The sequence below is a fragment of the Nymphaea colorata genome, chromosome 5 (assembly GCF_008831285.2).
Source record: "Nymphaea colorata isolate Beijing-Zhang1983 chromosome 5, ASM883128v2, whole genome shotgun sequence".
Lineage (NCBI taxonomy): Eukaryota > Viridiplantae > Streptophyta > Magnoliopsida > Nymphaeales > Nymphaeaceae > Nymphaea > Nymphaea colorata.
The window spans coordinates 22824220-22844812 of NC_045142.1; the positions used below are offsets into that span (position 1 = coordinate 22824220).

A 20593-nucleotide genomic window follows, 5' to 3' on the forward strand; every position below is an offset into this window, starting at 1 on the left:
CCTATATAAAGCACCAGGAGCAAACTGATGGAAGCTAGTAGAAATATTGAAAACTAACCGACTGGCAAAGTTGTTGCAAGATAACTAAATATTTAAAATTTATGTCTGGAAACACTATAAAACATAAGTAAAAATACCACACATCATCACTATATCAAAAATAATTGTTAATGCATCTATTGCGTGGTGTATTGGATGATGGTTTTTAAATATTTGATCATCAGATAATATCTAACAGACATCTGATTTCATCATATACATGCATAGATGTCCATTTCACGGCCTTAATTGGCCAATTCCACGGACTTTAAGACTTTCTTTATTTTTTTTTATTTTCCTAAATTTTTTTATAGCATTTTTAAAAACCGGTTTTCATCTGCTTTTGAGGCAAAGCTTGGTTGCCCCAAATCTGTAAGGATAGCCAATTGTAAACAAAAATTAATATTAACTAGCTGTCCTTATTTCTTCAAAACTTGAAGTGCTGTTTCTGAAATATTAAATGTTACTTCACAATATTCAAACCGTTCTGTTCTCGGATGGACGACGAGCGGGTCCATCCGATTGAAAAACTCGGAAATTTACGGAGAAACCGAAACGGATCGGTTCCTCCGGGGGCGTTGAGCGGGAAAAGGGCTGGGCGGGACATATATAATGGAGCAACCGAAGAATTCCGCGCTCTCTGAACATGGCGTCTGTTTTTTGAATCTCTCTCTCTCTCTCTCTCTCCCTTTTATCTCTTCCTTTCGAGCTGTCTCTTTCTCTCAGTGAATAAATTAGGGCTTTATCTGGTTTGTATTTTGAGCGTAGAACTAGAAACCCTCGACTTAGGGTTTCTAATTTGTTCTAACGTCTGTTGGAGCCGTTGATTGTGGGGGATCCTTTGGTGGGAGGCAATGGAAACCGGTCTCCGTCGTTCGCAGAGGCGTCTTAATGCTGAGGAATCAGTTAATTCTCGGGCTTCTCATCTCGATGCTTTTGATGTCATTGTTAAGGGGTTTAATTCCCTTCGTTCTGGTTCATTTTTGAGATCTGAATCAGTAAGTGTGTGGATTGCCCTGAGCATGAAATGTTTCCGTGTGCAGAAACGGGGTGCCTCCGCCATGTCGAGTTCTGAAAAGGCTGCGTCCAATTCCGCGAAGGATGATGACCAGAGCCCGACTAGGACCGAGCAGGTGTCCGTCCGCAAGGGTCGAAAGCGTCGGGAGAATGGCAGCGCGGCCACGAATGATGCCGAGCCTGTGTCGCCAACGGAGGTTGTTGATGAAGACTTTGAGGGGAGTCCACCTGATAGGAGGAAGAAGAAGAAGCGCGAGGTTGCAGCGGATCATCAGAGTCTGATTGGTGCGTCTCCTTCTGTCTTTGTTTTTACTTTTTTCCTCTCCGTCTTATTTCTTTTGGTCTCTTTTTGTGATTGTTTTGACTGTCCGTTTTTTGGCTTTTACACACTATGCCTTCCTCTATGAGTTATGCAACTGTTAGTCGTTGAACGTATAGGGTTTGCATACTTGCTTAATCACGATGGTGTGGTCAGGTTATAACTTTATCAGAAAACACCATCTGTTTCTGAAAGAACTTTGATGGTAGTTGTTGAGCAGTTTCAGCTCGTGATGAGTTTCGAATTGCAAATAAGCACATTAATCACTAGGAGTAGAATATCGCTACTGAATTGGTTTTTGCGAAACGTTGTTACATATGGACATCTTGATCAGCTCAAAGTTATGTCTATAATTATGAAAAGCTTCGTCTCAAAAGGGGAAATGCCAACTCATAAAGGTGATTACTAGTTGCTTTATCCATTTATGATTGGATTGACAAATTCCTTTTTTGTTGACATTCTTCATAGTCATAGATTTAGCACAACCCAAGGGTTGCAATTATTGCGCAACTACTGCTCGTATTTTAAGAACTCATACCCTATGTAGGGTTTTAGAATATGAGCACTACTAAATATGAACATTTATATGCAGTAATGTCAACCATATGATTGAATGGCTTGTAAATAATGTGTGTAAAGAAGTTTTTAAAAGGTCAACTGATAATCACTTTTATTGTTGGCAATTTCTTTTTGTCAACCAACTCTAAGCCATCAAATAAAGAAATATTTGTGGCTAGGATGCCTCTAGTAAGTAAAAAAGCCTACAGGTTAAACACTTCTATGAATGGACAAAGGTCCCTGAAAGAAAGGAGAATTCATTTTCTATTGGTCGATAGAGTGGCATAAGGAGCTAGTATAATTTTGGGATTTAGACTTGATTAGTGTCTATTTCAATTGAAAAGGAAAAACTCAATGCTCGACTTGTTCACAAAGCCATTCTCTTAGTGGGTCTTCCAACTTCTAAGAAGGCAAAAAGAGTTGATAGGTAGGGAATGTGAGATATCCACCATAGCCACAAATATCATTAATGGGTTTTAAACGTTGAGGTTTTTTTCACGTTTGGTTTGGCAAAGCTGAAAATCTTGGAAAAGATTCAGCAATTTTTTAGAAAAGAAAAAATTCTAAAATTAGGAAAAAGTACAATAAATGAAAAACTAACGAGAAAACACAAAAAAATATTGATAAAATGATAAAAATGAAGATAAATAATTTAATTTAAGCTTTAATCTTTAAAGCAAAACTAATGTAAAAATTATGAGAAAAAGGGGATAAAAATGTAAAAAAACACAAAAAAGTTCATTTAAAGAAAAAAGAAAAAAATATGAGTTTGTTTCATTTTCATTGTTTTAACGTTTTTTATCGGTTTTTTTTTTCGGAAAATACTGGTTTTTTTACTATGATATCTACTATTGCAGCATTGTAGGTGGATGATGACCATTTTTCTTTTTCACAAGGCACCATGTTGTGATAACTTATACGATTTTAAATATCAACTAGTAATTTGAGCAGCAAGAAGTTTGATGTTGCTGACTGCTCCTTTGTGCTAGGTAGTTTCAACATTTTTCTAAAAAAACTTGGGTATGGGCGAAGCTAGGGGCCCAGGGCATATACATGCACGTACACACACACAGACACACACATGTGCTTCCTATTAAACACAGTAACACACATTACTTCTCTGGCAAGCCCACTTTATGGCAAATTGGCATTCCAGCTACTCCCATGCGATTTCGTTTTCCTGCTGGATCTCCCATGCTGCCATGCATCTCCCCTGCACTCATCTTCTCATCCAGAGAAGTTTTTTCCCCCCAACACGACGAAACATACAAGACCTTAAGTCTCTAAACTATGAAGAAAACGTTTGTCCGAAGGTCCAAGTTTTTAACCATATCACTTTTTATTTTCAGCATGGCATCAAATATATTTTCGAGTTATACCAGTAGGGTTTTTCTCAGAAACTTTAAGAGATTTTGTTTTTCTCAGGACATCTTGGAAGTTCAAACAATTTTTAAAATATGCAAGAAATAATGGAAATGAGTTTTTACTAATTTTCTTACAACAAATATTGTTAAAGATTCAAAATAGTTTTCAGAATTCTGACATGGAAAAATGGAAAACATACACTTAAAGTACACAAAAGAAAAGTTTTTTTTTTTTTTTTTAAAAAAGGGAAAGTGTTGAGATATTATTGTAGTACTGTTTTTTTGGCAATATTTTGAAATATCAGAATATTTTTCTGATAACAATGTTCTTTAATTCTTCAGTAATAATATGATATTTGAAAAACGCACCGGTAACTTTGAGAATGATGTTAAGTTCTGATTTAGTTTGAAAATTAATTTCTACTCAATAAGGCTGTTGAGTCATCATGATTGTTGATTTAATAATTTATCCAGAATTGTGGTCATTTTAGCTTATTTATTTTCTTTTGGGGGGCCCATATGAATTCAGAAACTATCAAAAGCAACGGGAAGTTTATTCATCAGGCTGTCAAAAATTGGGTTGAACAATATGAAAGTGATCCAAAGTTTGCAGTTGCTGAGATCCTTCTGATGCTATTTGAGGTACCTTCTTGGTCTCCTTTATTATACATAATTAAATGCAACATTGTTGCTAATATTGTAATTTTTCAGGCTTGTGGAGTCAAATATCAGTTTGCTGAAGTATCAATGGATGAGGTTAATGTGGATGATGTTGTGGTTGCTCTTGTGACTCTTACCAAAAATGTAAGTTTATATGAGCTCAGAATTGGTTAAAATTTCTATAAGTTGGTTCCCTGCACTATTTCTCGTTCCATTTATGGAATACATGTCTTATTCTGTATGACACACATAACGGAGCAAATGTCTCTCTTTTGGAAAAAGGGACAAGTTGAAGACTATGGTGGTGCTAAACAGAAGGTATTTAAGCAGTTTAAGGAGAACCTGTTGTGTTTCTGGGACAGTTTGGTCCTGGAGTGCCAGAATGGGCCACTATTTGATTCAGTTCTGTTTGAGAAATGCATGGACTATGTCATTGCCTTGTCATGGTAGGTGATCATCATGACCTTGTGGTTGGCTCTTGTGGAACTCGTAATTTTCTGTGTCACATAAATTTACTTAATATACAATTTGTTGCAGCACCCCACCAAGAATTTTTCGTCATGTAGCTACTTCAGTGGGCCTACAGCTTGTGACATCTTTCATAACTGTTGCCAAAACACTTGGTACGCAGCGTGAAACAACCCAAAGGCAAGTCAATGCTGAAAAGAAAAAAAGAAAAGAAGGTCCAAGACTGGAATCTCTTAAGAAAAGACTGTCTGAAACCCATGAAAAGATAACAGTTATGGAAGAGATGATGCGCAAAATATTTACTGGGTATATCTATTGCTTCTGTCTACCTAAATTATATGTATTTCTTGTTGCACTTTTTCAACTTTATATTTGATCAAACCATCTGTTTATTGCTAGTTACATAAGCTTGTTATTATACTGTGCAGGCTATTTATGCATCGCTACAGGGACATTGATCCTGATATACGAATGGCATGCATTGGATCATTGGGTAACTGGATTGTATCATACCCGTCTCTATTCTTGCAGGACCTATACTTGAAGTATCTTGGCTGGACATTAAATGACAAAGTAACTATTTTTCAATTATTCATATAATTTGGATCAAAGTTTTGTCAGTTAATGCACATAACTGTTTGTTATTCGCTAACTGGTTTTTGCTTTTGATTTGCATCTGTTAAAGAGTGCTGGTGTTAGGAAAACTTCTATCAGTGCCTTACAAAATCTTTATGAGATAGATGACAATGTCCCATCACTCAGCCTTTTCACTGAAAGATTTTCCAACAGAATGATCGAACTAGCTGATGATATTGATGTGGCTGTAGCAGTGTCTGCAGTAGGATTGCTGAAGCAGCTGCTAAGGTAACTATGTTGGGTTACACTGCAAACTGCTGAGAGTTTTAGGGAAATTATCTCACCTATAACCTGCCTTTGTTGATAACTGTCCTAAGTTCTTCTGCAGACACCAGCTTCTTGCTGATGATGAGTTGGGACCACTGTATGACCTACTTATTGACGAACATCCAGCTATCAGACACGCTGTTGGGGAGCTAGTGTATGATCATTTGATTGCTCAAAAATTCAGCAGCTCACAGTCATCATCCAAAGGTACCTGCTGTTTATTTTCTATGTGAGTTTCTCAATGCATGTTTCATTCCTTAAGGTATTATTTGCAGGGAAAGAATCTGAGTCCTCTGAAGTTCATATTGGAAGGCTGCTGCAAATACTTAGGGAATTTTCCATGGATCCGATCTTGAGCACCTATGTTATTGATGACATCTGGGAGCACATGGATGCCTTGAAAGTATGCTGATAGAGCGTTGCAGTCATTTTATGTTAAAAATTTGATTGATTTTTTAGAAAATGTCTAGGATAAATGATAGATAAAAGTTATATTTCTCTTGATGATACACTGTATTTGATATGGTTATCTTATAGGATTGGAAGTGTATTATCTCCATGCTTCTTGATGAGAACCCGTTGACGGAGCTTACAGACATTGATGCAACTAGCCTGGTTAGACTCCTGTGTGCATCTATTAAGAAGGCTGTTGGAGAAAAGATTGTCCCATCCAATGACAATAGAAAAGTATACCATACAAAAGCTCAGAAGGTACAGAGGCTTACGAGGCACCAGTTTGTAGACTGATCTAGTAATAGTGTCCTGTGTTACCTGGGCACACATGTGATGGAGCTTCACATATGTAAAATGTTGGACATGTTAAAAGTTCAAATCAAGTACCTGACTAGCTGTACCACACACATTCAAACTTATGGAATATGGAAAGAGTTGATAAAACTTGCATATAATTCGAGCCAAAATAGGAATTATTTCTAATGGTATTTAACTATGAAATTGAAAATTCAACAAAACATTATTATTTGATTTATATTCATTTGTTTCAAATAGGTTACAGTAGAAAACGTTCATCTTCCAGCAAAGTTAAACTGTGATAATATAGTTCTGTTTAAATCTTGGACAAAGTCTTGACACTAGAAGCATGAAAAATTCAAAAGTGAGTAGGGAACGAATGCATTTTTACATAATAAAATTCATCTGTGATTCTGTAGATATGGATATAAGAAATAAGTGGAAAAAAGCAATGGAAAAAGAAGAAAACATGTTAAAAGTTTTTGGTTGCTTTAGATAAAGATTGCAAATTATAAAGGTTACATCTTAAATCAGTGTTGATTTTTCAAATTTTGATTATCTTGGTCTCTTTGTGCTTTCTGCATTGGATTTTTAATCTTTATTCTCATTAATGATCAGGAAACATTGGAAAACAATAAGCATGAAATAACAATTAACATGATGAAGAGATATGCACAAATTTTACAAAAATTTGTTGCTGACAAAGCAAAGGTGGCGCCATTGGTTGAGGCTGTGGTACACTTGAAACTTGAGCTTTATTCACTAAAGCGGCAAGAGCAGGTGAGAGTTGAGGCTTCCTTGATTGCCACTTCCTTCTTTTTGAACATTTCAGAGTCCTGAAAACCTTCCTTCTGGATTTGCATTTCATTTCAGAATTTCCAAGCTGTCTTGCAGCTTATAAAAGATGCTTTTTTCAAACATGGTGAGAATGAAACCTTGAGATCCTGTATCAAGTCCATTGCATTTTGTGCCTCTGAGAGCCCAGCAGATCTTCAAGATTTTGCCCGGAACAAATTGAAGGAGCTTGAGGATGAACTCCTTAGTAAGCTTAAATCTGCCATAACACAAATAGGGGTATACCTTCCCCATTCTCTCTCTGTCTCTCGCTCATGTTCTGAATATTGTGTGCTCAAATAGGTTATCACTTGTATTTTGTTCCCCAGGCTGGTGATGATGATTATTCCTTACTTGTTAACTTGAGAAGGTGCTACAATTTTCAATTGGCTAAGGCTGTCTCTAATGAAAGTCTGTATGAAGATCTTGTTGGTATCTTGAGAGACTTCAAGAACCTAGATGATGAGGTATATAGTTACGAACTCTTAATAAAAGTAAGGGTAGTTTTTTTATTATGTCACATTACATTTTTTTGGTGCTTGTTTTCCAGGTTGTGAGCCTTCTGCTGCTCAACATGTATATGCATGTACTATGGTGCCGGCAGTCCTTGGATGAGGAAAATCCTTCTGAAGCATCTCTATCTTCTTTGCTGTCAATGCGATCAACTTTGTTTCAGCAACTTGACTATTTTTTAAACTATCTGCTGAATGCAGAAGAGGAAGAAAAAGCAATTGCCTTGCTAACAAGCAGGGTAGGTTGTTTCATATCCAATTTTGATTTGCTGCTTAGTGCTTACCTCTCTATGTTGCTAACTGTTGGCACTGTTTTTCCCTTTTTTTATTCGTGAAACGAAATCATGCCATTCATCATATAACTTGTTGGTTTGTCTACAAAAAGGTCTGTGTCATACTCGTGGAAATATGGTGTATATTTAATGAGAGGAAACTGAGGTCAAGCAAGCTTCATCTGTTGGGATTTCTTCCTGACGAATCCACCATTCAAAAGTTCTGGAAGCTCTGTGAGCGGCGCCTAAGTATTAAAGGTAAGATCCTGACCATGTTTTCTTATTTGTACAGCATATGATGCTTCACTTGGCAAAAATCTGTGAGGTTCCAGTAGAAATTGAACTTTTGTGTTGTACATTTTTGTAATTTTTTTTTGTTTAAGCAAAAGGGACCTACTTATTAGGAAAGACATGCATACATACTTTGAAGTTTGAACCTGGAAAACCTGCAAAAATTTATTTCCTGGATCTCTTGAGGCTGCACATTCTTCAACCCAAGTTTGAGAATGAGCTGTTGAGCTTGATGTGTAAAACGTCTAGATGGAACCATAGACAGCTGGCTTTTTTGTTTTATGAATATTCCTGTAAGCAACCCACTTGCTGGTTTTTGACAAGTATATCAATGTTATGTGTTTTATATCTTCAAATATATATAAAAAAAAGAGTGGTCATGCTTGTTGAGCCCTTTGCATAGTTTGTCATAGCCCAGGTTTGACTAGATTAATTAACTTCAAGTTCTCTACATGTCTTGAAATGAACAATGAAGCTTTTGAGGAACAAACATTTTTTTTGGCTTTTAGGTGCAGAAACCTGTTGGTCTCCACTCTATTCACAAATTGGAACTTAGAGGGAATTCGACATGTGCAATAGGTTGGGTACATGCTGAATTGTGCATTGAAAAAAAAAATCATTAGTCGTCCTGAATCTGTCTCTCAAATGTAGAACATGTCAGATTAGGTACACTTAATTACAGATCCAAAATATGTAGTAATAATGGTTCTAGTAGAATAAGGTTAAGAAAACTCTTTGGATGCAATGAATGCAAATAAGTTATACTAATCACCTGTTGACAGTTGTTAAAACCTGAAGAACCTAAATATGAGTCCACAGCTTAATCTTAATCTTGCTTGCTCATGCTTAACCTAATATGAAACCATGTATTGCACCTTGCAAGTAGCTAAATTAGGGCACATCTGCATGCATCTGTCATTGATCTAAATGAATTAGATGAGAGTGTGTTGTTGCCCCATATAGACCAGTCACATGATGTGTAACTGATGAAATGTGATTTATTACAGTTGCCAAATTCTTGTATATCTACCTAGCACTTCAAAGTACTGGGAGCCATGTCTTTGGGAATGTTCCTTTAGTATCCTTAGCTTATGTAGAGCATCATATATTGCTGACCTTGATATCCATTAGGTTTCATGGGACAAGTAGGCCCCTGCACTGATATGCGCATGTACAAGGCAAATAGTTGTTACTTGTTAGTAATTCCTTTTCAAAATATAGAAACTAGAAATAAAATTAACTTCAGAATCAGTTAATATTATCATAGCTACTTCACAATAGTGTCACAAAAAAATTAATTTTTAATATGATAACAGTATACTATACTTTTTAAATAATTTTGATTCTTTTGATATCACGGATACCTGTAATCCTTGTATACACATATGCTGAACAAATGTACTGACATGGTCTTAACTCATATATAGTATGACACCTTTGATGTCTGCAACTGTTGTGTCACATGCCCACATGGTGGATAAACTGAAATTACACGTGCCCTGTTCTGGTTATCTTTAGTGACTTAGTCCTAGAAGGCTTCTACCTTTGACTGTGTCTGAATTGCACAGTTGTATTGATGTGGCATTCTACTGTCAGTGATGGAAATATCAGTTGCTTGTTTCTTGACTTTATTTTTCTGAGAAGCTGGTATCTTGTCTATTTTGTCTTTTCAGATGGTTTGGATGATGAGGATGCAAATGAAGAATCTATTGATGAAATTAATCGGCAAGATGCAATAATGATTGCAGCAGCCAAATTGATAGTTAATGATGTAGTTCCAAAAGTATGACTTCTTTCATTTAGAATGCTGATGATGAGTCTTATAACAAGTGACAGTTATTCATGTTGTGGCTTCTGTCATTATCACTTCTGCAGTCCATGTAAACTTGCTTTGCAATGTCCAGGGTAACCATGTAAACAAAGTAATGCATACTCTTCAAAAAGGTTGCTGAAAAACAAGTTGCTTTATTTTTTTGTTAAATCATTGATTAAAAAACCATAAGTTATTAATCGTTACTTGCTAGTTCTTCCGTTTGTGGACAATTTTATATATATATATATATATAGTTTGTTTATTTATCTTCGCTGCACCTGCACCCATGTTTTTTCTGAAAAATGCTGACCAACACCTGCATTTGCATCATGCACCTCTGTGATATAGCATATAAACCTTTGTCTAATCCTTCTCTAGGAATTTATGATCGTTTTAACTTATTGTTAGGTTTATGTAATGATTTCACTTGCATTAAAGCTGCTCATAGTCTGATACATATCTTGCAGAAATGTTTGATGTTCAGACTGTCATTTTGTTGGTATATGCCAGTCCATCTGGGTAGCTTTTGGACTGGTCTTTGTGAGACCCAGTTTAGTCCAGAATTTTAAGTGAAAGGCTTGATGTTTCCCCTTTATTTTGCCACTTTTTAACATTCGTACTGAGATTGTATATAATTGATATACCCAAACCTGCACTTCTACCTACAAATATGTAACTAAGGACAAATAAATTTCCAACCAGGATATTGCAAACCAGATATGCTTATCAGACAGAATTTCTTTTTAGGTCTGAGTGGACTATGTATTGAGATTGAAAACCTAACTTTAACGCTATAATAGATGATGCTTCAGATCCAAGAGTTGCTGAATAGAAAGGTTTGGAGAGGGATTTGAAGCTGTCTAAAGATGGACAACCAAGAGAAATACAGATTATGAGAAAAAGAGAAGGAAAGGTAGCAGATGAGATAGATCAAAGGACAAGGAGAAAAGAAAGAGAAATTTTCTGACTAAGGGACAGACTTCAGATTTTTTGGGCATACCTCCTGGAAGCAAAAATCCAAACCTTGCTTTGATACCATACGATAATTTGTGAGATCAGATGTTGTGATGACCAGCACGGCCTTCAATCACTAGAAAGAGAACAAGGAGTTGCGAGGAGTGCGCATAAAAGAAAGGGCAGCCTTAACGTCAAGCATGCCCTAATTTCACTTAATTATGGTTATTCAAAAAAAGGATGGACTTAACAGTCCATAAACAAAAGGTAAATAACAAATCCACCATATGTACATGCGAGTTATAACTTAAAGCAGCAGAAATGATGAATTTAGACCTAACCTAGGTCCAAATACTTATTGAAACCTTCTTAGGCCCAATGATTCTCATTTTTTAATGAGAAAAAAAACTTTCAAAATTGGTGGCATTTGTGATTATGTGTTCTTTCTGGCATTCTTAATTTTGATAAATGATGTTGTTTTCTTATATTTGGTTTTCGTATTATGACAATGTGATGGAAAATGATTGTTCATGTCATACTTCTGTATTTAAATTCAACTTTTGCTCCACTGTACCCTATAGAGATTAAGTAATGCTTAAATTGGAGCACTTTGTGCAGGAATTGCTTGCTCCAAAGATCATTTCACATTTCATCATGCATGGGCCAAGTGTCGCAGAGGTTGTCAAGAACTTTATCGCTGTGCTGAAAAAAACTGCAAGTGATGATATCCACAAGTTGTTTTTAGAAGCATTAAAGATAGTATGTACATTTAATATCTGCTTGTAGTTTATAAATTATTTAGAAGAATTCTTCTTTTGGCAGTTGATCTTTCCATCTAAAAGTCAAACCCTTCATTTTTTAGGCCTACCAACGGCATGAGGAGGAGCTTTCTAGAACTGATGGTGATTATTCATCAGTCCAGTCTTTCTCAGACTGCAAGGACCTTTCTTCTCGGTTGTCTGCTACATTTGCGGGTGCTGCTCGCAGCAAGCATAGGTTGCATATTTTAGAGATTGTTAAAAATGGCATAGCATTTGCTTTTGAGGATGCACCAAAGAAGTTGTCATTTTTGGAGGGATCTGTGCTTCAGTTTGTACCAAAACTCCCTGTTTCAGACATCATGGACATGTACATATTTTTACACTAAGCATTCTGTTGTTTTTTTATGACGAAGATCTGTTTCATAACTAGTGGTTTTTTCTTTGGACTAGTTTGAAAGATATCCAAACAAGGGTTGAGGACATAAACACGGATGAGGATCCCAGTGGCTGGAGACCTTACCATGCATTTATTGATATTCTTCGTGAGAAGTACACAAAGAATGAAGGTCTTCAAGGTAATTTTGGATAGTTAAGAATTATGTTACTATAGAATTTTGCTTCTATTTTCTCAAGATTTTCTTTTCAAGGCTTGCTGCTTTTACCATGAGTGTTTCTGTTCACTCCATCTAGCTTCTGATACCAGTCAATAGGAGGTTACCGGATTGTTATTAAACCTCTTTCTTTCAGATCCAGTGTTATTCTCATCTAATTGTTCTTTTTTTTTTGCAACAATGCCAATAAAACATGACTCTGTAATATTCCTTCCATACCTTGCTCTTTACTGGACCCATTCTTGGTTAATCAAAGATAATGAACGAGATGGCTGAGTACTCATTTATTGTTAAGAATGACCTGGCGGTTGAGTTTCCGTGCAAAAAGGTTTAATTTTTTTGTCACATTTGCTTGAAAAGGAAATATAGCATGATGTACACCTAGAGCTTGGAACATCAAACATAAAGATGGTTTGAGGTAATATCAGAAACAAAGAGAAATAAAGAAGCTCAGAAACCATAATACAGTTTTCCCTTTACAATCCTTGTAATTTGTGAATGACCATACTTTGATTCAATCAGCTTTCAATCAATAAAAGGAGATAGATATTTTGAATGTGAGATGTGCAACTACATTCTTGAGCTCCCTTCTTATTATGACCCGATGATTACATTTTTTTTTTCCATTTTCATGTTCCAAATATTATGATTTCAAAATGGTTTCATATCCATTTCTCATGTTTGTCCTTGTTGCCTATGTTACCTTCTTGTTGCTCTATTAATTTGTCCTTTCTTCCTGATGTATTTCTAATGCTGCCAACAAATCTTGCGATGCCATGTTACTTGTGTGTGGATGTTGATTTTGTGAAACTGTCTGCTGATTTTTTCCCTCCAACTTCATCTGTAATTGCAACAAAGTGATGCTTGATTTGGCTGATTGCAGGTGAGGAAGGACAAGTACAAAAGCGCCGAGGGCGTCCACCAAAATCAAAGGACTTGCAAGGAAGGAAGCTTTTTGAAGATCAAAATTCAAGCGAGGAAGATGGTGATGGTGATTCCATTAGTGCTTCAGACCAGGATGAAGATGAAGAAGATGATGAAACACCATTGAGAAACTCCCTCAGGTCTTTGAGATTAAGATCCTTGAAGCTTGGAAAGGCCTCGCAGCAGGAAAGGTCAAATGATAGCAGGAGTAATGCTCAGTCAAAGCATGTTGGTTCTGGAAAAGCGACACTAGATAAAGTGTTTGCCTCGTGAAAACAAGTTGGTAATTGATTTCCACTTCTTTATGCTTGTTTTTATGCTGCGTTGTGGAGATTTATCCTAATTGAACCAAACTAGCTCAACACGGACCTAACAAATAAGGCTATATTTTAGAGTAGCTTGTCTTAACATTGGTCTCAGAAAGTATGCTATGCTCTGCTACAAGTTTTCCACGTTTCTTGCAGGTTAGCTTGTGAAGGTCTTACTGGAGCTTAGGAGTTTGAAACACAGTAACTTGCAGTAAGGTTCCAGTAAAGAATGAGAAGCTAAGGCTCATTCCTTTTTCCCTTGCCCCCGGGGTCTAGGGCTAGGGCCAGGATTGCACAGGAGGCTGACACCCACAGATTCGAATCAGGAACTGACCTTCTACTAGTTCCTGGTTTCGACCAGCCATGCCAAATGCTTTTACCTCCTTGTAGGCAGTGAGACCTTAAGGATTGTGCCAACCCTAACATTGCCAAAATTTGACGACACATCTTTGGATTGGACCTATTGCTTGAAGCAAGTTTCTGATTGTCCATCTTATTCCTTTTGTTTAATTATTTATTCCTTCTGACAAGTTTTCACAAGAACCTTGTCAGCTGTCGCTGTCCTATCAATTTACTGCGCTCTTGTGTTCCATTTGTGGACCCAATGACTGGCCATCACACATCATCCCAAACTTAACGCTTATACAAATTTTTCTTACTATTGCATCATTGGTTTGGATTGTTTCCTAGTATCATGCATATGGGGGTTCATGATCTTTGTTTCATTTTGTTTTTTGGAGTGGCAGGGAACAACTCAGAATTATGTGTAAGCAAACCAGATAAGGAAACAAGAGACGATGTCTATGCACATTGTGCAAGTGCGATTTTCTGTGGATATGAGCTGCAATCACTGCTTGGTAGGATGACAAGTTTTCTACTTTCTGCTCCATATTATGTGGGAGAAAAAGATTTCCCCGTTGTGTAATTTTAATCTCTTGTAAGTAACAACTTTTGCTTCATCTTTTCTTTTTTGTGCAATCCTCCTTCTTGTGCCTTTTCTTTTTTGTGCAATCCTCCTTCTTGTGCCTTTTCTTTTCCTATCATCTCCTCTCTTTTCCCATGAGTTTACCATTTTAATACAAGTGAAGGTGCAAAAATGATGTTATTCATTTTTGTCTGCTTGTAATTGTTTTCTGTGTTGGGACCATTTTCTGGTCCTCATTGAGAGTTTCATAGGTGGCGAGTTGTTGATTGTTGTTGTATCAGCTGTATTTAATTCAATGTTGTAAAAAGCATATCTTAAGCCGTATCGATTTGGCTTTAAGATATCACGTATCGTAAAATATCGTGACGTATCGTAAAATATCGTAACTTATCGTATCTTTATTGTTTTTTTTTAATAAATCAGAAAAAAAATGAATAAAATTTGAATAAAAAATCAGTAAAAATAAAGAATAATATGTTCTTCATAAAAAAAACATGTTTTGCAGAATGATGAGCTTATTATTGCTATAAAGTTACAGTTCATCATTAATGAAATTGTGAAAATGTTCAATGTCAATATATAAAATGAAAGCACGCTCTACTTTATCCTTATCTCCATCTTCATCTTCATGATTTAAAAAAAACCCTTCTTTTCAACGGTAATCAATTATTCACGTACAAATTCTTGGATGATTTCACTTTGAAAATCAATGATTTAGGCGACGTTTGATGGTCAGGAAAAACACTGTTCATCGGGGTGTTTTTTCTTTTTTTGTACGGTTTCAACCACCACCATCAAACATGGGAAACTTTACCATGCAAAAAGTCTAGTTTCAGGGTAACTTTACCCTGGAAAAAAGTCAGACCCTTACGGTTTCGAGGATTTTTTTTTTTTTGCATAGTGTGTGTTGCTCATCCATTGCACTCCCTCTACTGCGCCACCGCCTCTTCATTCGCATCTTCCATTGTGCGCATTCTCCTTCTCCCTTGCCACTGCATCTTCCTTCTTCGATCGACCGAACGCCTCTTTCACTCAGCAAGCCATTCTCCTCTTCCTCCTTTGATCGACCTACTGACTGACCCAACGCCTCTTTCTTCATGCCGTTGATGCAGGGATCTTTTGCTCAGCAAGCCATTCGCCTCTTCCTCCTTCGATCGACCTACTGATCGACCCAACGCCTCTTTCTTCATGTCGTTGATGCAGGGATCTTTTGCTCAGCAAGTCATCCGCCTCTTCCTCCTTCGATCGACCTACTGACCGACCCAACGCCTCTTTCTTCATGCCGTTGATGCAGGGATCCTGATGTTGTAGTATCAATTCTAATGTGAAAAACCCAGCGCCTCTTTCTTCATGCCGTTGATGCCATGCAGGGATCTTGATGTTGTAGTATCAATTCTAATGTGAAAAATCTGGATTAACATGTGGATATTGCATATGCTCCATTTATTCATCAAAGGCTTTTTCAAGATCCTTCGCCCAATTTTCAGAAATTTTGATGTTTTGGAAGGCAGGCTTTTATTGGCTTTAGTATATCAGTTGAGGTTCAGGCCCTTTAGGGTGTTTCACTGTCCTGCAATTAGCTTGTTTACTCCATTAAGTTTCACTGTCCTGCAATTAGTTTATGTCTTCCACAGATAAGCAATTTAAAATGTTGTCAACAAGAATAGAACAAGAGAAAATGGCAGAGGAAGTTGAAGGTCGCATGAGAAGGATTGGTCAGCAACAGCCTTGGAGGTTCATGGGATTTGAGAACTTGTGCTCAGACAGAGGTTTGCTGCAAGAGTGCCAAAGGAGAAACTGAAACACCTCCTTCACACGAACCCTCACCATCGTTCATTTCTGCTCTCCTTCTGGCAGTTCATTGAGAAGAAATTGCAAGGAACAGCATGATCCGCACCTTCTAGCAGGAAGGTAGCAAAAGGCAGGAAGAGATATGAATCGGTCAAAAAATTTTAACGGCCAAAAAAATTTTCAGTGAACTATGCATTTTTTGCCCTTCAAAAAAATTCCAGTGCCATCAAACATGGCCTGAAACAAGAAAAAGTAAAATTTACCCCTCATTTTACCGTGGAGAATTTTTCTTGAAAAAATTCCCCCTCAAAAAAATCCAGGCCATCAAACGTGGCCTTAATGATGGAAATCGATGATTTCCCTTCACGGTGACACAATCTTTAAATTAGAAGTGAAGAAGGGACAAATTTTTATAAAGAAAACTCGAAAAGGAGGGGATTCAAGGCCTCTTTTTTGAAATCAATCTGCATCTTACGATATGAAGGCTTGTATCGTACGTATACATTCTTATTTACTACAAATGGGTGTATCGTATCGTATTTTTTAAGTTGTAAAATATGTATCATATCGTATCGTATTTTCTAAGTTGTAAAATACGTATCATACGATACGTACAACATGTGCAACGTGTTTAACACCATGGAAAGCTTTTGGTTCACAAAGTCCATTAGCATGCCATGGAAACATGATCTTTATATCGATTTATAAGTTTTCAAACTGGATGATATATGAATATGGGTATTTAAAAAGAAAAAACACTTGAGAAATGTGATTGGATCGGTATCAGATAGAGAGATGGTCTGGCTTGCTTGATGCTTCTCTGAGATGTGAGTTTGTTGGATGAAAAGGTTCAGCCCCCATTCGTTTCATCAGGTGGAGGGAAAACCCAGATGGGGTCCGGCGACATACCATTTGTCGTGAGAAGAAAGTTGAATAGCGCCACATAGATGTGATTCAACGTTGCCTGCAAGAGGGGGCAAGAGAACTGCTCAAGCTTTTCTTACCTACCTGTGTTGATGTTTCATTTCGATAGTGAGGAAGTATTGGGCATTTTCACCGCATAATTTCTCATCAGTTTTGGCTGAATGGGTTTGGCATCACTACTTGTGGTGGGTGTTGGTGGGCTGTCAGTCTCTATTTCAAGTCATGCAGTAAAAGTAAAGTCAAGTCATTCATGCATAAGTTAAAAAGCAGTGGTGGTGACATTTTGGAACATAAAAAAAGTAAAACTTGTATCTTAAGAAGAGGCAGGAGATTTGGAGAGTGGGTCTCCCCCACACACTAAAAATAGGCTCTCCGTAACACAAACAGTACTACTGAAGCAAGACCTACTTTTTGGAAAAACCATACAAAAAGAATAATGCTTGTTAATGGAAGAAAGTGAACTGGTCACTACGGGTTTTTACTCAGAAAAACAGCCTTTACATGTATATATATAAAGAGAAAAACAGAGAGAACCAGAGAAAAGAGAGATGTACATCTCAAATCACTTAAATCGAACAAAAATCAAGACTACTACTCTAAGTTCTTGTCAAAAAGTTAATTAACACAAAAGTTAAAGTGCGAACATGTTTGTGAGTAAGCTACATGACATGTTTTAAATAATTTGCTTAAGGATTATTGATTTTTCTGCTACCAATATTTCAGTGTTCTAGGAGCCGTTAATTTTTTTCATAATTAAAATAACATATATAAAGCCCAAAAAATAAAAAGAAAATTATCTCTATAAACTGTGCAACAGTACATCAACGATCTAGTTTAGATGGTCTAGTTTTTGTTCCTGACCCAAGTGGTTTAGCAAATATATATGCATATCCATATGAAAAGCATACTTTCAACAGAAGATTGAACATGCTAAAATGTTTATGATTACTAATTTAATATAAAATACGTTTTAATTTAAGCATTATTTTCATACAAGCAGTTCACCTTTTCTACTTCTAATATTTAATATTCTAGCAGCCGTTAATTCGATTATTAAAGCAACACATAAAAAACTCAGAAGTGCCCTTTCCTTCATATAACACAAAGTGCTTTAAAATTTATACAACACAAACTGTCCTTTGCTTTCTATCTTCACTTTTCATCCACCAAACAACATAATTTGACACGACCGCGCACTTCTTTAAATATCCTACTGCTAATTGCCCTTGTGACTCTGAGTCGACTCGGCACAACCAGAATATAAACTTTTGCAACAAGCACACACTTTGTCATTCTTTTTGTTGTTCTTCTGGCTGGGACAAAGGAGCAAGAACACATCCAGTACCGTAATAAAAGGCAAAATTCAACACAAGTATTGGCTTCAATATAAGGAACCCGACAACGGCATGCCTCCTAGTGAATACGAAAAGCAAGCCAATTTGATGAATATGGCACAATTTGGTTCCATGATTTATCCCAAAGATTAAGGCAGATGCATAAAACACTACGTCGCCACAATATCTAGGGCAAATTCATAGAATACTTAGGCAGTGTTCCAGCAAATGCCCTTTAAATCACCAAACCTTAGAAGCTCTGATCCCAACTCTCACTAATAAATTAGATCTTGATAGTAGAGTGGAACATAGACGATTCAAAACCCATGACAAAAGGAATTCACAGCAGAATGCTCCGACAGACAGGAATACACCATTCCTGGTTGTCGATGCTATAAAATTTTAAGCATCAGCCGCATTTCATGATATAGTCATCTTCATGGTGCTAGTCATATCATAAGCATTGGCATGGTCTCAATTCTGGTTCTTAGGAACACATAATGAACTCATGATATTTTGACCAATGCCGTTTATCCCTATCAGTGTATAACAAAAAATACGTATGGATAATACATGGATGAGATGAGTATTCATATCATGATATCATCATAATAAGAATGCAAGGTGACCATAAATGCAAGATAACGAGAATATGACATGCACAAAACTATCAGCAACATCTATGAGCTTCTAGAATCCACCCGCCAACAAAAAAGGGAGGAAGTGAAACTGTCATTTGGTTCTGACTTTTAAATAACTGCAAAGCAGCAAAAATCCTAGCAGAACCAATCAAGGACAAAAGTTGGTGTTAAGAAAGTTGAAAAAAAAATCCATAGAAGGAAAAAGGGCTTGCAGATACATTATCAGTTTATCACTTCATCTTTGCCTCCGTAAACAGAACATGCTTGTTCACCCGGGGATCATATTTTCTAAATTCAAGCTTTTCAGTGATCCTTCGTGGATTCTTTCGCTTGACATAGAAGAACCCAGTGCCTGCTGCAGAGACGAGCCTGATGAATATGGATCCACCCTTCGCCTTGCCCATCCCTTACCAGGAAACCTCAACAGCTAAAACTGAATCACTAGAATCTGGGAAAAAAAAGCAAAAAAAAGCAACAATGACATTCTAAATCCAAGGGATGAGATGCTTGAAATCACATTCATGGACACCTTCGATTCCGTCATGAGACTAATCTAAAGGGAAGTCATATACACCGTCAAGAAAACGAATATTTGGTAAGACCATTTCATCCAAAGAGCAAGCAAAAGCAATAAGAACAACAATGTACCAGCTACCAACTAGTCATACATATAGGATAAGTCTGTGCGACCAAATATACTACCACCGTTATCATGCTTCAAAAGGAAGCATTCCATGATTATATTGTTTCAGAACTCTAAAATTCCAGCAGGTAAAATATTTGTCACCCAAGCAGACTAGCACATCCCCTTCAGACTGCGTTTTACCCACCAAAAACGGTCAATTGGCCTAGGCATGTGACGAAATCAAGCAAATCAGATGTGGAAATAACAGCAGAAAAATAGAGAGACCAACTAAAATAGTCGTTAAGTCATTTTGTCAAACAACTACTGTGCGTAAAACCAAGTTACATAACACCACATAAGCAAACGGAAACAGATCGTCGACCGGAACTCAAAAACGAGCAAAAAGAAGGGTGCGAAACATAGATTCAACAAAATCGTATGACAGAGATTAACGAACAGAAGAGGAAAGTTCATGTGTGTAGTGAAAGAACACCACACATGATTTTCTCACTCAGAAAAGCAGGAGGGAACACGAGGTTTACCGAATCATTAAGAAATAGCCATGTAGGTTAAAACGATTACGCCTAAAGAAATAAAAGACTTTTACCGTCTCCGGAAGAAGAAGCCGCCGAGAGAGAGAGAGAGAAAGACTCAGGAGAGGCGCAAAAGGGAAAGAAAAGAAGGACGACGGAAGGCAGAGGAGCTGTCAACGGGTCCCACGTTCGATTAGACCCGGGTTTAATTTCCGGAGGCTGGGAGGGGATTTCACTCACCAGCCCAACGGAAGTCGGCACTTGCCAACTCAACGAGTCAGATTTTTCATGGTCACCGATCCGGATCGGTATCTATTTTTACAAGCCTAATTAAATCTACATTAAGTAAAATTCGATTAAAAAACTGTCATATATAAACTTGGATATGGATTTAGGAATGTGTTAAATGGACAGAAATCTTTTTATCACTGACATCGATGCAGTTCAAAGAAAATAGTGCAT

The 20593-nt window shown here is 36.9% G+C and overlaps 2 protein-coding genes across 8 annotated transcripts; one reads left to right on the plus strand and one right to left on the minus strand.

The window, feature by feature from the left end:
- The first annotated feature begins 672 nt into the window (after positions 1–672).
- LOC116254630 (sister-chromatid cohesion protein 3) lies at positions 673–15548 on the plus strand. 6 transcript variants are annotated; one of them, XR_004172731.2, is made up of 23 exons: positions 673–944; positions 1083–1341; positions 3827–3939; positions 4009–4101; positions 4240–4403; positions 4495–4731; positions 4854–4998; positions 5111–5289; positions 5390–5535; positions 5604–5731; positions 5866–6039; positions 6697–6858; positions 6952–7152; positions 7242–7379; positions 7463–7663; positions 7810–7954; positions 9661–9770; positions 11373–11513; positions 11617–11882; positions 11966–12090; positions 13010–13333; positions 14105–14295; positions 15396–15548. XR_004172731.2 is itself a non-coding variant. In XM_050077977.1 (22 exons), the coding sequence occupies exons 1-21, from the start codon at positions 894–896 to the stop codon at positions 13321–13323; spliced, it is 3492 nt and encodes a 1163-aa protein (XP_049933934.1). In that variant the 5' UTR covers positions 673–893; the 3' UTR covers positions 13324–13333; positions 14099–14467. The 6 variants fall into 6 exon arrangements, 3 of the variants coding, with proteins under 3 accessions (XP_049933934.1, XP_031486000.1, XP_031486002.1); XR_007573461.1 differs by lacking the exon at positions 15396–15548 and adding an exon at positions 13515–13569 and having other exon boundaries at positions 14099–14467; XR_007573462.1 differs by lacking the exon at positions 15396–15548 and adding an exon at positions 13515–13569 and having other exon boundaries at positions 13010–13329; positions 14099–14467.
- A 3452-nt stretch (positions 15549–19000) lies between these two features.
- Positions 19001–20364, minus strand: LOC116254074 (uncharacterized). 2 transcript variants are annotated; one of them, XM_031629141.2, is made up of 2 exons: positions 20206–20364; positions 19001–19421 (listed from the first exon to the last, which is right to left on the minus strand). In XM_031629141.2, the coding sequence occupies exon 2, from the start codon at positions 19375–19377 to the stop codon at positions 19204–19206; it is 174 nt and encodes a 57-aa protein (XP_031485001.1). In that variant the 5' UTR covers positions 19378–19421; positions 20206–20364; the 3' UTR covers positions 19001–19203. The 2 variants fall into 2 exon arrangements, with proteins under 2 accessions (XP_031485001.1, XP_049933913.1); XM_050077956.1 differs by having other exon boundaries at positions 20141–20255.
- Positions 20365–20593: the final 229 nt, after the last annotated feature.

Excerpts from the sequence above, each read along its gene's own strand:
- LOC116254630 (XM_050077977.1), top strand. The coding sequence starts at position 894 with ATGGAAACCGGTCTCCGTCGTTCGCAGAGGCGTCTTAATGCTGAGGAA. Across the intron at positions 4,102-4,239 it reads TTGTGACTCTTACCAAAAAT|GGACAAGTTGAAGACTATGG; the intron begins GTAAGTTTATAT and ends TTTTGGAAAAAG. Across the intron at positions 11,883-11,965 it reads GTTTCAGACATCATGGACAT|TTTGAAAGATATCCAAACAA; the intron begins GTACATATTTTT and ends TCTTTGGACTAG.
- LOC116254074 (XM_031629141.2), bottom strand. The coding sequence starts at position 19,377 with ATGGGCAAGGCGAAGGGTGGATCCATATTCATCAGGCTCGTCTCTGCA.